Source organism: Pelodiscus sinensis, chromosome 9, assembly GCF_049634645.1.
Source record: "Pelodiscus sinensis isolate JC-2024 chromosome 9, ASM4963464v1, whole genome shotgun sequence".
In the NCBI taxonomy this organism is placed as follows: Eukaryota; Metazoa; Chordata; order Testudines; family Trionychidae; genus Pelodiscus; species Pelodiscus sinensis.
The window spans coordinates 6055088-6070738 of NC_134719.1; the positions used below are offsets into that span (position 1 = coordinate 6055088).

Genomic DNA, 15651 nt, shown 5'->3' on the forward strand with positions numbered 1-15651 from the left:
GGCTCCAAGGAAGTCTCTCATTAAAGTCGCAAGTCAGCTTTATTTCCTGTTAACAAGGCGCCAAAGGAAGGAGCGGAGGCTCTCCAGCCACACGCATCCAGCTCTCAGTGGCTGGGGCCTTTTGTCAGGGCTGCCAAAATGTAAATCTGGAGTCGTTTTTCCATCCGCAGATGTGGAAGACTGAGTTCTACTTGCATATGTCTGGCCTGTGGAGACGGTTAATTATACTGAATTTACAAAATGGCAAAGAAAGTCTGGTTTTCGATGAATTTAAGCGTTTGGTGGGAAAACCAGTGCCGTTTCTTGGGTCATGTCCTTGCACCAGCGGGCAGCATGTCTAGAATGTACCAACCTCCCCTTTTTCAAGAAACAAAAGGCATCATGACCAAAACAAATAGGGCTAGGTTCTGATCTTACGCCTGTATAAACAGAATTAACTACGCTGGTGGCTATGTGATTTGTCAGACGCATCCCAATGTAACTTATATTGAAGTTTAAGCCATTGGGTGCACTCATATGTGTTTTTCCTCTATGCTGTCCATGGACTGATGCCCTGTTCTACAGCACCGTTTATTACTAGCGTTACAATACCAGCAGCATGATTTACCATCCTCTGCACTCGGTCTGGAGGCACGAAAGCAGGTCTCTGAATACTTGCGTCTCACCTGGCCCGTGGCCCTTTTATATGGGCTGCGCTAGGACTATAGAGTGAATTGGTATGGGTGGTTCCCTACCTGAGACAATCCCTGCTGCTCTTTAGAAACACAGTTAGTCTGTACATGCTCTGGTGCCTGAGGAATAATTAGACTGGATGGTACGTGAGGTGTATTATTTGTATCCTATTGTGTTTTCAATGAATTGGCCAGATCCCCAGCATCTTAGCAGGAGTATCTCCCATTTAGAATTATTATCAGCTATTGGAGATAGAGTGCAGCATTGCTACATCCCTGTGTATGGGGAGGCATGGAGCCGCGCGATCACGTGAGCAGCACAGGGGCGAAATGGTGCCTTGGAGACACGATTCCCTCCCTGCTTCTCCATTGGCCCAGGGAAGGGATCATTTGCTGCTCTCCTACAGCTCCAATGAATTGTAACATACACCCCTTTGCTGGTCTAGGTCAACAGCACTCACTGGAGAGTGGGAAGAATAGAAGCAGGGTTCCAGCCTGTCCTAAGCCATCCTGGCCCACCTGCTCTAAGGGGAAGCTGTAGGCATAAGCGTTCTCTCTTTATTCAGACTTGCACCTTCAGATCCAAGGCCTGGGCAGCCCAAGTAGGGTATAAAGATGGCCCTCACTTCTCCTTTCAGGCATGCAGGCCAAGGAACAATTGAGCCCTTAGGCACAGAAGCCCAAAGGTATATAGGAGCCTAATGTCCATTGATTTCAGTGTTTTACTAATAGGCTTCCCAGGCCACAAATAAGTAGACTGAAGAACGCCATAGGGAGATGAAGAGGCGGAAAGAAAACAGCTGATTAGTGATCTATATGAAACAAGCTGGTGATCATGGTACCAATACCCATAGCATGTGTGAAAACAGGCCATGTTTTGTTGGATGTGGTCCTTGCAATGTAGAGAGTAGAGATCTGGAAAGACCACTTTGGAGGGAATTCCACCGGCCGAGACTGGGAGCCTCAAAGGAGAAGTTAACAAGGACATCAGCGTAGGCTGGATCAAAGTAAGGAAGAATTCTGACATTATCTGGGACAATGGGATAAAGGAAGAAATAAGAGGAAAATACAGTGGGCTGAGGAACATCTCCAAGGTTCATGCCCAATCCTACCCAAGAACGTATCCATACACCCTAACAGTGGCTTTTCCATCTCATCTGGGAGGTTATTACATATGGACCAAGGAGCACAGATATCATTTCTAGCCTGCGGTGGTCATCAGTGAGAATGCAGCCAGCAGTCCACTTACTACACACAAAATTACATTAAAAAAAGTATTAAGGTGAACAAGCCAAGCACTCAAACATAGTTAAAATTAAGATTTCTAGCCTCGAGTAAAATAACCGCTTCTCTCCCAGACAATACTGGCCCTCAGCTGTTTAAAAGGGGATGCTGGTTGGAAATCAGGGACGCAGTCCCGGAACAAGGAAGCAGGGCAAGTCAGGCCTGCCTGCCTGAAACTCATCCTGCTGAGAAATGGTCCCTGAGTTCTGGAATGCACTTTCCATGGGAGCTGGGCTAACGGCTCAGACACAGGGAGAAGGAAGGCTAGCTGGCCACTTTGTGGTGGCAAAGGATACAGAAGAGCTGGAGGTATCTGGTGTGTTGGAGGGAGGATGAGGACACTAGGGCTACGTCTAGACTACATGGCTCTGTCGACGAAGCCATGTAGATTGGTTTGTTCGGCAAAGGGAAATGAAGCCGCGATTTAAATAATTGCGGCTTCATTTAAATTTAAATGGCTGTCCCGCTCTGCCGATCAGCTGTTTGTCGGCAGATCGGGGCAGTCTGGACGCTCCCCTGCCGACGTGAAAGCCTTTTATCGACCTCCCCGGTAAACCTCATCCTACGAGGCATAACGGGGAGGTCGATAAAGGGCTTTCAGGTCGGCGTGGGAGCATCCAGACTAGTTCGCTGAGCCAACAAACAGCTGATCAGCTGTTTGTCGGCTCAGCGCGGCAGCCATTTAAATTTAAATGAATCCGTGATTATTTAAATCGCAGCTTCATTTCCCTCTGCCGATCAGCCTAATCTACATGGCTCCATCGACGGAGCCATGTAGTTTAGATACACCCTAACACTGTTAAAGAGCAGTATGAGCCGCGTGAGAGGTCTAGAGTTCCCACCGAAGGGTGAGGGAGAAGATGACAATTATCTTCATCCTGAAATCCACCATGGATGTGCACAAAGGGGTGCAACAGGGGTGGGGAGCAAGAGTCGAGTCCAGGGCTCTGAGGTTAGCTTCTAGGTGTCCACAACACAAAATGCCTCACCACAACTGACACGCTTGTTGGCAGACTCCACAGCAACTTCAAGGACTGAACTTCAAGAATCTTAACCTTTGCAGTACCCGCTCCTGCTGCAAGCTGAGGGAAGGGGCATGAATCAATGCAATGGACATGTAGGCCTGCCTCGTCCACCAGCCTCACTATTTCATGTAGGGCAGTGATTTTGAACTGGAGCACCTGTGTCCATGCAATCCCTACTGTGGATGCAGTTACAAAGATGCCTCTTGGGGAAAGCTCTGCCCTTTTATCCTGGAATAACTGGGGGTATGTCTACACTACCCTCCTATTTCGAACTAGGAGGGAAATGTAGGCATACCGCAATTGCAAGTGAAGCCCGGGATTTGAATTTCCCGGGCTTCATTTGCATAAGCGGGGCGCCGCCATTTTTAAATCCCCGCTGGTTCGAACCCCGTGCAGCGCGGCTACACGCGGCACGAACTAGGTAGTTCGAACTAGGCTTCCTAGTTCGAACTACCGTTACTCCTCCAGCATCTTTCTGCAGCACTGAGTCCCTTAAACAATTGTTCCATGTACAGTAGCTGGCACAAAAGATCCAATTAGTTTCCTTTCACACATTTATTAACTTCTTGCAGCCTCTCTTTCAGCAGCGTGGAGAATCTGGTAAAGTCATAATGTGTTTTCATAAACTGTAGGCAAAACATGTCCCGGTTCAAGTGAATATCTGTGCCATATAATTAGCACTGATTACACAGATATTTGGTACCGTTTTACATATTCAAATCCATTTCTTTTGTCATTTCTTAGCCAAGGCATAATTAAAGCCTCAGAACTCTCTTCCCATAAGTAGCTCTAGGACTTTCTCCTTGAACAAGTTTGCAGTTAACATGACAGCTTCAAAGAAACACTTCATTTCATTCACCTCTCTCTCTCTCTGTGTAAAAAGCTGCGATAATATGGCATGTAAATAAGTCCATGATACAGACAGAAAAGGCATTTGTCTATTCCTGGGAGAATCTGATATATTTACTGATACATCAAGGCATTAGTAACATGGATCACTTAAAATCTATTACTTAAATATTTGTCATCTTTGTGAAAAATATTAACCAATATGTAGACATTTACAGTAGTAAAAGAATTCCCCCCCCACAAAAAACAGACTGTTGTGGGGGGGGGGGACAATAGAAATTGACCCTGTGCAAAATGATTCTATGTGTATATTTCGTTTCTGGTGTATCTGTCTCTATAGAAATAGGAATGGATATTTGATGAGATTATAATGCTTCTGTTAGCACCAACAGCAACTCTTTAATTAAAAAAAATCCTCATGACGCGGTAACTGAGTTGTGCTATGGAAGGGCAATACGCTGCTAGGTGGTAATTAGGTTCTGTAATAGTCTTGGGTTTTCAGAACCAGAGACAGTGGACACTAGGAGTCTGGAAGAAATGATGCATTCAGTTTCAGGAGACGAGAGGAGGAAGATGCTTGATGCTGTTCATTGCCAGCCCAGCTGGTCTCTGCAGAGCGACGGCAATAAGAACTGCATCCCAGCCCAAACGGTTACGTCGAAGTCATCAGCAGAGAAAGGGAGATGGGGCTGACAGAGGATGTTTGAAGAGTGGCTGCAGCAGAACGGGGACAATCTGACCGTGCCGATAAGATATCTGCCAAAATGGCTGCAAGTGGAGCATACTTCACAGGTATCATTCTCAAAAGCATCTTTGACAGCTGATCTGTCCTGGACTGAACGGTGCTATAATACTACTTGTCAGTAGAGCAGAGGTTTTGCAGCCAAACATTTTCATTTTTGTCTCTGAAAATGCCAATTTTTCTCAACTGATGCATATTCCCACAGAAACCTCATTAGAAAATAAATCAAAACCAAAGTTTCGGCCTTATGGGAACAGAAGATTTCACCTACAGCTATATTTAGATAGATAGATAGATAGATAGATAGATAGATAGATAGATAGATAGATGAGGTGTGTGGAGATAGATAGATAGATAGATAGATAGATAGATAGATAGATAGATAGATAGATAGATAGATAGATAGATGAGGTGTGTGGAGATAGATAGATAGATAGATAGATAGATAGATAGATAGATAGATAGATAGATAGATAGATAGATAAAAGGAAAATGAAGTTAGCACTAAAATATTTTGTCTGACCAAAGATAATTTTTTTCTAAAAAATTAATTCTGCAGAAATTTTTCAAATTCTTTCTTTTTTCTCCAAATGGGAAGGAAAGCAAATGTCAAAGCAGCTAGTGGTCCTATGAAATGGAAATGCCCGTCCTGCTGGATCTGCTTGTCACTTTTCATGGGGCTTTGTGAGTGCACAGTGCTGTGTTCATTATAATCCTCCCCGGATAGCATAGGGCTATTGCCCTTGCTTCTCACACAGCAACACTGAAGGTATTTCTACAATCCAGGCTGTGGGTGCAGTTCCCTGCTCGAGGAGACGGACCAGCACTGGCTCTATCTGAGCAAGTGCTTTAAAAATGGGAGTGTAATCATAGCAATGTGAGTAGCGGGAAGGGCGGGCCCAGCATCCTGAATAGGATGGCACTTGGGGTAGCTAGCCCTTTTTCCACATTGTGCCACCATAGCTACACCTTATTTTTAGTGAGGTAGCTCGGTAGGAGTTAGCACCGCTAGGTCTACTTGAGCTAAGATCTACACCTTCCACTCTAAGTGTGGCAGTCAGACAGAAAGGTGAGGTGAAGTGCCCAAGGCTACACAGCAGACCAGCGCCAGAGCCGAGATGAGAAACTGGGAATTCCAAATGCTCTGCTATGTCCTTGTAAATGTGCATGGCCTCGTATGGCGGTTTCACCCCGTTTCTTGGTGGGCATGTGTCTGCATCTCTACAGCTGCCATTACAACTCGTCCCTATGACCTCCACCCCATAGACATACAGGTGTGACTAATCTCAGGGACTGTTCACAGTTGTCAGATTAGCAGCCTGCTTTCACAGAGAGGCTGAACTTCAAGTGAGCCTGGAGAGTGAGCTGCTCTCTTCATGCTCAAGGTGATCCCTCTGTTCAGGCCTAAGGCTCACTGGCAGGGTGCATGTGGAATCTATCAGACCACTGCCAGACTCAGACTTGGTCTGAGGAGAAACAAAGCCTAAACACGCAAGATTTCGCTTCCGGAATAAAAGGTATTTAAAATACAGCAGAACTGATTCTCTTATGCTGGTGAAAATTAGGAATAAGTCCATTGAAGACACTGCAGTTAGACTGGAGTATAGCTAGCGTGAGAGAAGAATCAAGTGTGATATCTCCAAAATCCATAGAATATTATTTTAGGTGTAACTTGGGTATTTTTCAGATCATAAGTGCTTGGTTTAGAAAGAAATTTCAATAAAATAAGAATTAGAATAACAAACTTATTATGAAGCCACAATCCTGAGGATCCCAGGGAAGTTTAGTCAGGAAGGGTATTATAAAGCAAGAGAAACAAACATAAAAAGAGATGCACTTGCTTTCTGACCTACCGTGTGCTGGAGATAGGCGCCAGTGGTCTCTCGGCTAAGGCGTTTAGCCGGTAGTAATCCAAAAACGTTCGGGCCACATTCCTCCCTAACTTCATATCTGAGAGTTTTTAGTGAAGGAACTGTTTTGAAAAGGGCTGGGGGGTGGGGAGAGACAAGCAGAGCGTAAAGGTAAATTACTGTTATTTGATGCATGAACAAGTTTTACATTAACCATCCCACAGTGCCGAAAGCGCCAGGGTAAGATCAACAAAATATGTCAGCAGCTACAGTGAGTGTCTTCTGGTTTGCTTCTTGTTTTCATAGCTGGAAAATGTGTTGTATGAAATCCTGAAGGGAAAGACACACGCCCCTTTGATTTACCTGGCGAATACCACTGGGATCTCAGCATACCTCCATCTCTCACGAGGGAAAGTAAATACCCAAGAAGTTAAATTTGGAAACTATCCAGAGGATACCCTGGTACACATTAACTTGCTCCAGGGTATCCTGCTTCAGGAAAGCAGCCACATCTCAGCAGTAGTGTGTAACCCACATGCCTCCTGGGTGTGGTATGCTGTTCCATCTAGCGGCATTGACACTGCTTACAAAGAGAATTGTCAGTCTGCTCAATAGCATGGATTAACCAGCCATGGCTTTTAGCTCATGAGATAGAGGCCCATTCACTAAGCTCCAGAGGGCCCAGGTTCAATTCTGCCCACGGATGACCTGGGTCTGTTAGCGTTACAACTGCACTTGCTTCCAGGAGCAGAGATCTAGACTGTCATGCTATGAACTCTAAATAGATCAGTATGAGTGTGTCTACACATCACCCTTACCTCAAAATAGCTTATTTTGAAATTTGGCGCTGCCTACACAGCGCCAAATTTCAAAATAAAGCACTATGCCAACAAATCCTGTTTACAGGAACACCAGAATAGCACGCCCATTATTTCGAAGTATATTTTGAAATAATGGGCATGTTTAAAGAAGTGGAATTGCTATTTTGGGATACTTCCAGTATCCCAAAATAGCCCCTCTGTGTAGACGTAGCCTAAGTAACCTCGACCTTAGCACCAGCAATGTAGTCTTCTGAAACACTGACTTGGGCTCACCTGGAGCTGACCTAGGAAGGAGCTACAGTACAGGACTGGGAGGTTCACAGCAGAGAATAATCTTTGAGATTGCGGCGGGGGAGGTCAATGCACAAAATTACCCATCAGGCCTACCAGAATGTCACCATGCTCCTTACCAAATGCCATCCTTACCATTCAGAACTAACTAAATGCTGCGCTCTCCGAGGTCCTGTCTGTCTAGCTGAGGCGTTACAGCAAGGCAACCTTTCTGAGGCTTGATCAAAATTAAACAATCCAGGATCATTTTCAAAAAGAAACCGGGACAGTGGTCGCATTGGGTAACACAATTGCCTATGCTGAGGGCCAGTGCAAGGCCTATAGAATCATAGAATCATAGAGCTGGAAGAGACCTCAAGAGGTCATCAAGTCCAGCCCCCTGCCCAAGGCAGGACCAACCCCAACTCTCCAAAGCTGGGCATGCCTTCAACACCAGGTGACTTTCACCCATTATGAATGAAACAGTTTTCATCATTCAGGGCTCTGTCATGTAAGAATTTGCTGAGGACATACAGACTGTTATGTCTGCTGACACAATTATGAACTGCTGGTCTCCAACAAGCACCTGGGCATAATCAAAGCCAAAGCAGCATATTAAAAAAAATCAAAATTCTGCTCTGTAGTATTTTTCAAGGCATCTATTGGCCAGTGACAATAACCATTTCAGTGGCCAATGAGTTGGGAACCAGATGGCATCTCATCATACATAACCTGATGAATCTTTAATTCGCCACAACACACATTCTATTGTCGCTGTTTCATGCCATTTTCCTTTGCCACGACAGAAAAAAAAACCACAAGCACTTTCTGTGTTATTTTTAAAAATGGTATCTGCTGGTGCTTCCATTAGAAAGAAATTCCAGAACTGCAACACATCAGGAGTTTTCAAGTGGCTTGTAGAAAGATGCCAGCTTATAATTGAAGTTTTCTTATTTCCTCATTCCCATTAGGGAATCAAAACAAATGAGATTTAGACTTCGGGTTCGTGCAGCCTGATGAGAACTCTGGTTTTTTTTTCTAGAAAGGGGGAAAGACTAACATAGGGTCTGTGACTCTGTGACTGGGAGGTGGAAAATGTTATACACAGATGTGATCCTGAGAGTCAATTAGCAAAGGTCTAGCTGGAATAAGTGACCCTTGATGACTGCTCAGAATTGCAATCCAGCCAATGCTGGATTGGAGCTCCCTTGGATAGTTTCCAGAGCTTCGCCTGGCAATTTTAAGTGGCTCTAGAATTTCTCCTGAAAGTCTATTTCACAGGCCTCCTGCACAGGAATTTTATGCTAATGTTCATTGTAACGGGGCTAGGCCCTAAGTTCAAAAGGGCCATAGAGAAGTCCTCCAGGCAGCTAGAGTGGCTAGAAAGAAACCAGCCAATCAGGGGCCAGGAGGGACTCCGTAAGAAGCTGCAGGAGTCGAGGCAGCTCAGTTGCATCCCAGATCTAGAAGGGAGACGGTTGGGGTGGCGGAACCAAGGACAGCTCAGAGTGGGGAGCTGTTAGAACACTCTTCAGGAGGAGAAACCCTGGAGGTACCACTCTCCTACTGAGTGGGGAAACAGACTGAGGGTGCATCTACACAGTGGCACTATTTCGGGATAATGTCTATTTTCCTGAAATAACGTTCTGCACTGTCTACACAAGAAGCCCATTATTTTGAAATACATTTGAAATAACAGGCATCTTATTCTGGCTTCCTGTAAACCTTGGACAGTACTCTATTTCAAAATAAGCTCGAAATAAGCTACTCAATTTGCATAGGTCAAATTGTGCAGCTTATTTCAAGCTAGTGTCGCTGTGTAAACGCACCCTAAGAGAATGGACTGAACTGAGAGACTACAGGGGATGCCGGAATGGACCCCTGGTAAAGTATATATGGCAAGATGGCGAGTGCCACCCCCTTACAACATTCATCATGCTGTGGATAGGTTAATTTGATTTACCTTGCGAGTGCCACTGGGATCTCAGCATACTTCCATCTCTCATGAGGGAAAGTAAATACCCAGGAGGCTTATCCTATGGACTCTGTTATGTCACTCAGGAGAGTCAGAAGAGAGAATACACACAATATATATCTGTGAGTATGCATGGGCCGCGGGGGTGTTACCCGTGTATACAATAGTCAGCCAACAAGAAAAGTAGCATCACTGCAATATTAGGTACATTTTCTTGAATTCTGGCTACATAGTACAGGGATTGTGTCTGTATATGCATGGAAGTGTGAGGTTAGAGAGTCAGAACATCCTGTCACCCCACAGAAGCACCATCTTTTGGGAAGAGTTTTGTCCTAGTTACTGGAATTTGGGAACTATTGGGAGTGTTTATGAGTCATTTTGCAAATGCTGCACTCAAACTAAATGAATTCTTTGCTTCAATCTTCACAGCTGAGGATGTTAGGGAGATTCCCAAACGTGACCCATCCTTTGTAGGTGCCAAATCTGAGGACTTGTCACAGATTGAAGTGTCATTGGAGGAGGTTTTGGAATTAATTGATAAACTTAACAGTAACAAGTCACCGGGACCAGATGGCATTCACCCAAGAATTCTGAAAGAACTCAAATGTGAAATTGTGAAACTATTAACTATGGTTTGTAACCTATCCTTTAAATCAGCTTCTGTACCCAATGACTGGAAGATAGCTAATGTAATGCCAATATTTTAAAAGGACTCTAGAGGCGATCCTGGCAATTACAGACCAGTAAGTCTAACATTAGTACCGGGCAAATTAGTTGAAACAATAGTAAAGAATAAAATTGTCAGACACATAGAAGAACATAATTTGTTGGGCAAAAGTCAACATGGTTTCTGTAAAAGGAAATCATGTCTTACTAATCTATTAGAATTCTTTGAAGGGGTCAACAGACATGTGGACAAGGGGGATCCAGTAGATATAGTGTACTTAGATTTCCAGAAAGCCTTTGACAAGGTCCCTCACCAAAGGCTCTTACGTAAATTAAGCTGTCATAGGATAAGAGGGAAGATCCTTTCATGGACTGAACTGGTTAAAAGACAGGAAACAAAGGGTGGGAATAAATGGTACATTTTCAGAATGGAGAGGGGTGTTCCCCAAGGATCAGTCCTAGGGATCAATCCTATTCAACTTATTCATAAATGATCTGGAGAAAGGGGTAAACAGTAGGTGGCAAAGTTTGCAGATGATACTAAACTGCTCAAGGTAGTTAAGACCAAAGCAGACTGTGAAGAACTTCAAAAAGATCTCACAAAACTAAGTGATTGGACAACAAAATGGCAAATGAAATTTAATGTGGATAAATATAAAGTAATGCACATTGGAAAAAATAATCCCAGCTATACATATAATATGATGGGGGCTAATTTAGCAACAACGAATCAGGAAAGATATCTTGGAGTCATCCTGGATACTTCACTGAAGACGTCCATGCAGTGTGCAGCAGCAGGCAAAAAAGCAAACAGGATGTTAGGAATTATTAAAAAAGTATCTAAATCCATGGTACGCCCACATCTTGAATACTGTGTACAGATGTGGCCTCCTCATCTCAAAATGATATACTGGCATTAAAAACGGTTCAGAGAAAGGCAACTAAAATGATTAGGGGTTTGGAACCGGTCCCATACGAGGAGAGATTAAAGAGACTGGGACTTTTCAGCTTGGAAAAGAGAAGACTAAGGGGGGATATGAAAGAGGTCTATAAAATCATGAGTGGTGTGGAGAAAGTGAATAAGGAAAAGTTATTTACTTGTTCCCATAATATAAGAACTAGGGGCCACCAAATGAAACTAAAGGGTAGCAGGCTTAAAACAAATAAAAGGAAGTTCTTCTTCACACAGTTCATAGTTGATCTGTGGAACTCCTTGCCTGAGGAGGTTGTGAAGGTTAGGACTATAACAAGGTTTAAAAGAGAACTAGATAAATTCATGGAGGTTAAGCCCATTAGTGGCTATTAGCCAAGATGGTGGGTAAGGAATGGTGTCCCTAGCCTCTGTTTGTCAGAGTGTGGAGATGGATGGCAGGAGAGAGATCGCTTGATCATTACCTGTTCAGTTCACTCCCTCTGGGACACCTGGCATTGGCCACTGTTGGCAGACAGGGTACTGGGCTGGATAGACCTTTGGTCTGACCCAGTACAGCCATTGTTATGTTCTTATAGTCTGTTCTTGCCCATTAGCTGCCAATTTTTGCAGACATAGCTGGTTCAGATAAGGACATAAACTTTTGGATCCTCATGCCAAATCCCCCACTTGCCTTACTGTTTATTAGTTGTCACATATCAAAGATGCCACCTCTGGAATATGTAGGCAACCACTCATCCATTACTTGTTTCTAGTCGAGATCTGCAGTTCTTATTATGTGTGCCTACCTGCTTAAAATGATTCACTGCAGCCACAGCCCCCAGAATTCTGCCTGCACCAGGATGCAATAAAAATCTCAATTTGGAAACAAGTTAGTTTCTCCCCTCATGAATTATACTGCTAAGTGTTGCTGCTTTAATAGCGCACTGATCATTTAATAATGTCGCTCTGGCAGAGCGTGGTGGCACCATCCGTCAGCTTTTGTTTTGCTTTTAGAAAAGCAGCATCATTCCACATCCAAGGGGGCAGCCCCTCTCTTTCCCCTCTCACACAGCACAGCAAACGGCTTGAAATAATGAGACGCAGGACGGCTCCTTCGAGTTTGCATCTCATTTCCACGAGGCCCGATGTCATTTCTTTGGAGCAGGAAGTGAAGCTTTGGTGATGAGACGGATTTGACAAGGGCAAACCCGTTAGTAGCCCCTGTTCGTCTTTGATAAGTCCTGTGGGGTCCCTGCCAAACCAATCGCAGCTCTGTTTTTATGTCTCATCTAGAGGACGGCACCTCCATCAATTTGAAACACTGCGCTGGGTGATTAGTTTATGGAATTCATCCAAGCTGAGTCCTCAGCCGGATTTAAAACGATGACCTTCCAGTCCAGAGTCAGACCTGTGGGCGCCTTTGTTTTAGACAAACACATCTAAGTTACCCAAAAGCCAGCGACAGGGGCAGGAAGGTGGAGAGGAATGAGATGCACCGAGAAAGATTCATCTTTGTAATAGCTGAAATGAGAAATCAGAGGCTTTTCTCTGTCAGACAACATGGAATTCTACAGCAAGTCTCGAATCACTACAATGAAAATCCCATTGTCCATGAAAAAAGGAAGACATTCTTGGTCCCAGATGACGGTGAGCAGTGAGTGTCTTGTCAGTTCCCTAGTCTCTCAGGAGAGAGGGAGGATTTTTCCCTGTCCGTTTAGAAGCACGCCCATCGATGCACACAATCCACTTAGAATTGCTGTTCTGAATGAGGATGCTAATGGAAGATGGCGTTAACTTGCTTTAAATCGCAGCATTATATCATGCCAGGATGGATCAGCCCTAGCATTCCAGTGTATTAGCATTGTTTTCTCCTCCTTTCAGTTGTGTGCTCCTGGTGTTTCCACGGGACTGAAATTAATCTTTGATCACTAACCCAGCGCTGCCCAGGTTTGATCTGATTGTGAGTGGACAATGAGAACAGCACCAAAGAGTAAGGGGGGAAGGGGTTTGGAGAAAAGGTGTCATGGGAGCTTCTCTAGCCATTGCCGTGTAATCCACGTACCTGTGCAAAGCTGACCAGGGAGCACTGATATTCAGGGCAAAATAACACAGCCCTGCCCGCAAAAGGCTACTCCTGGGAAGCAATATAAACTGTGGCCAATCGCAGGCCTATGTAAGTTCTAGAGTCTTCAGAATGGTAGTTAAATCTAATACACAGAAACCATTAGCAATGGGCTAACTTGCTAGAACATCAGAGGCTAGGAGGCCTAGCTTTTCCTCTTTGAGGCTTATGGCAAAACCCCTATTGATCAGTGCAACTGGGCCTGGGAAAGCCTCAGAGGATTGAATATCTACCTCCTGGGGCTGCGTATCTCAGGCAGGATTTTGGGGGAGAGTTGTGGCACTTTAAACCAAGGCTGGTTGTCTCCCTAAGAGAAATGGTCTAGCTCAGGGGCCAGCAACTCCCGGCATGCATGCCACAGGCGGAACACAAGCCGATTTTTACTGGTACGCGGGGCAGGAGCTTAGCCCCATCCCTCACCCCGGCGGAGTGGGGAGCCCCTGTTGTACCCCCAGCCTCAGCCGCACACTAGATTCCCAGCTCCGGCTTCCTGCTGGAGCGGGGGGTGGGAGAGGTGCGCACGGGCATTTCTGGGGTTGCTTCTTGCTTCGGGAGGGGGTGCAGCTGGGCCTGCTCTGCAGAACTGGGGCTGGGCAGCTGCAGGGTCCAGGCTGTGCCGTGCTGCTCCCCGTGGAGTGTGGGTGAGGGTGGGGAGCCCCTTCCCCAGCATCCCGCTGTGCTTGGCCAGGCTGGAGCCAGCCCTGGGCAGCCCCGGACTCTGCCTGCCCCAGCCCTGGAGCCGCATCCTGCAGGCACAGGGCTGGGCCAGGCAGGAAAGAGACTCTGCCCCCTAACTCTCCTCGCCCCAGCGCTGCTCCTGGGGGCGCTGCAAGTCCAAGCGCTGCTGCCCAGCTGGTGAGTGCACTGGAGGCACAGGGATGTGGGGGCAGGAGGGGGATGAAGGAAGATGCGGGGGCAGGATGGGAGGGGGCAGGGGTTGCACTGAGGGGTTGGGGAAATGCAGGGGATCAGGTTGGGGGGATCATGGGGCTGAGAGAAGTGAGGCTGGAGCAGGGGGAAGATGTGAGGGGGGATTCAATTTTACTTTGCAGAAGCTGCACTTTCCATTACTCCCCATTTCTCTCCCTCCCTCCCTCACAAGCTATCTGGCTGCATTCTCACCCTCTCACCTTTTCTGTTTTACTCCCCCAACCCCCTCCCACCTCCACACTCCCTCTCTTACCCGCACCTACACCCTCTCCTGCTGCCAAACTCCCTTACACACCCTGCTGTCCTCACCCCCTGCTGCACCCCCACACTCCGCCCAGATCCTGCATCCCTGTCCCGCTCACTAGCAGCCCCGTCCCACACCCTGAACCCCTCATTTTTGTCCCCACCTAAGGGGGTCCACAAAATTCACTAACTCCAGAACCCCAGAAAAGTAAATCTGGCCTATGGGAAGTCTCGAACCTCCGTCCTCCCTCTCTCTGCCCCTCACCATGTGGGGGCTGGGGGCTGGAGTGCCAGAAGAATGAGGTGTCTCAGTTGGGGATCACATCACTCAAGGCTGGGGGTTTGGGGAGGAGTTTTTTTGCTTCTCACTTGTGAGGCCCCCAACTGATTTTTCTGTGGGTCAGTGACCCCCACCCCAAAAATGGTTCCCCACTCCTGCCATAAAAAAAGAAAACATTGAGATCTTTTTGTTGGACATAGTCTTTTACTTTATTTAAAAAAAGTTTGATAATGAACATGAAAAAGTTAAAACACTTAATCTGTTTAATAAGTTAAATTAAACCGTTCTCCCCAGCTGCAGCACTCGCAAAATTGCTCAGGCGTAATTATCTAATTAATGGTGAGTTTCCATCAGCAACTGGTAGTTTGCAGACAGGTTTGCATTGACCAAGGTGGTCCACAGGGGGTGTGGTGGAGAGTCCCCTCCCTCCGGGAAAGCAGCACAGCCCAGGGAAGGAGGGTTAAATCTTGGTATGCCCTTTTGGAAAGGTTGCTGATCCCTGGTCTAGCTCAACCAGAAGATACGGGCATGATGTGGGAATTACCGCGGGAGGTTCCCTGGTTTGAGTTATGCAGGAGGTCAGACTAGATCAGGGATGGGAAAAAGGGCCTCCGTGAGTCAGATCTGGCTCATCAAGCAGGTTGATCCAGCCTGCAGAAGCCCTGCCACTCCCCCACCCTCAGACCAATCAGGACCTGGGGGCAGAAGAGAGCATGCAAAGTCTCTTCCTGCCATGCTCCCATCCTGCAGGAAGGGGGCAGGACGGGAGGAGACTTCCAAGGCTCTGATTGGCCTTGGGGTGGGTGAGCGCATGAAGTGTCTTCCCGCCATCAGAGGCACAGGGAACGGCCAGCTGTTCAGAACAGCTGGTGGTTCTTTCTGGGGGTGAAGGTGGGGAGGGCACAGACTTTACATGCTCCCCCACCCCCAGACCAATCAGGGTCTGTGAGTGGGGAAGCATGGAAGTGTCTGACCCCGCCCCTTCCACTTGAGGCCCTGCCCTTCCAAGG

The 15651-nt window shown here is 46.3% G+C and overlaps 1 protein-coding gene across 2 annotated transcripts in view; it reads right to left on the reverse strand.

Moving 5' to 3' along the window:
* The window catches only part of BEND5 (BEN domain containing 5), a 1533100-nt gene that overhangs the window by 12162 nt on the left and 1505287 nt on the right, over positions 1–15651 (reverse strand). For both annotated transcript variants that reach the window (XM_075935948.1, XM_006126434.4), the window contains one exon: positions 6425–6521. In XM_075935948.1, coding sequence (XP_075792063.1) covers positions 6425–6521 — 97 coding nt within the window. The remainder of the gene's footprint in view (positions 1–6424; positions 6522–15651) is intronic.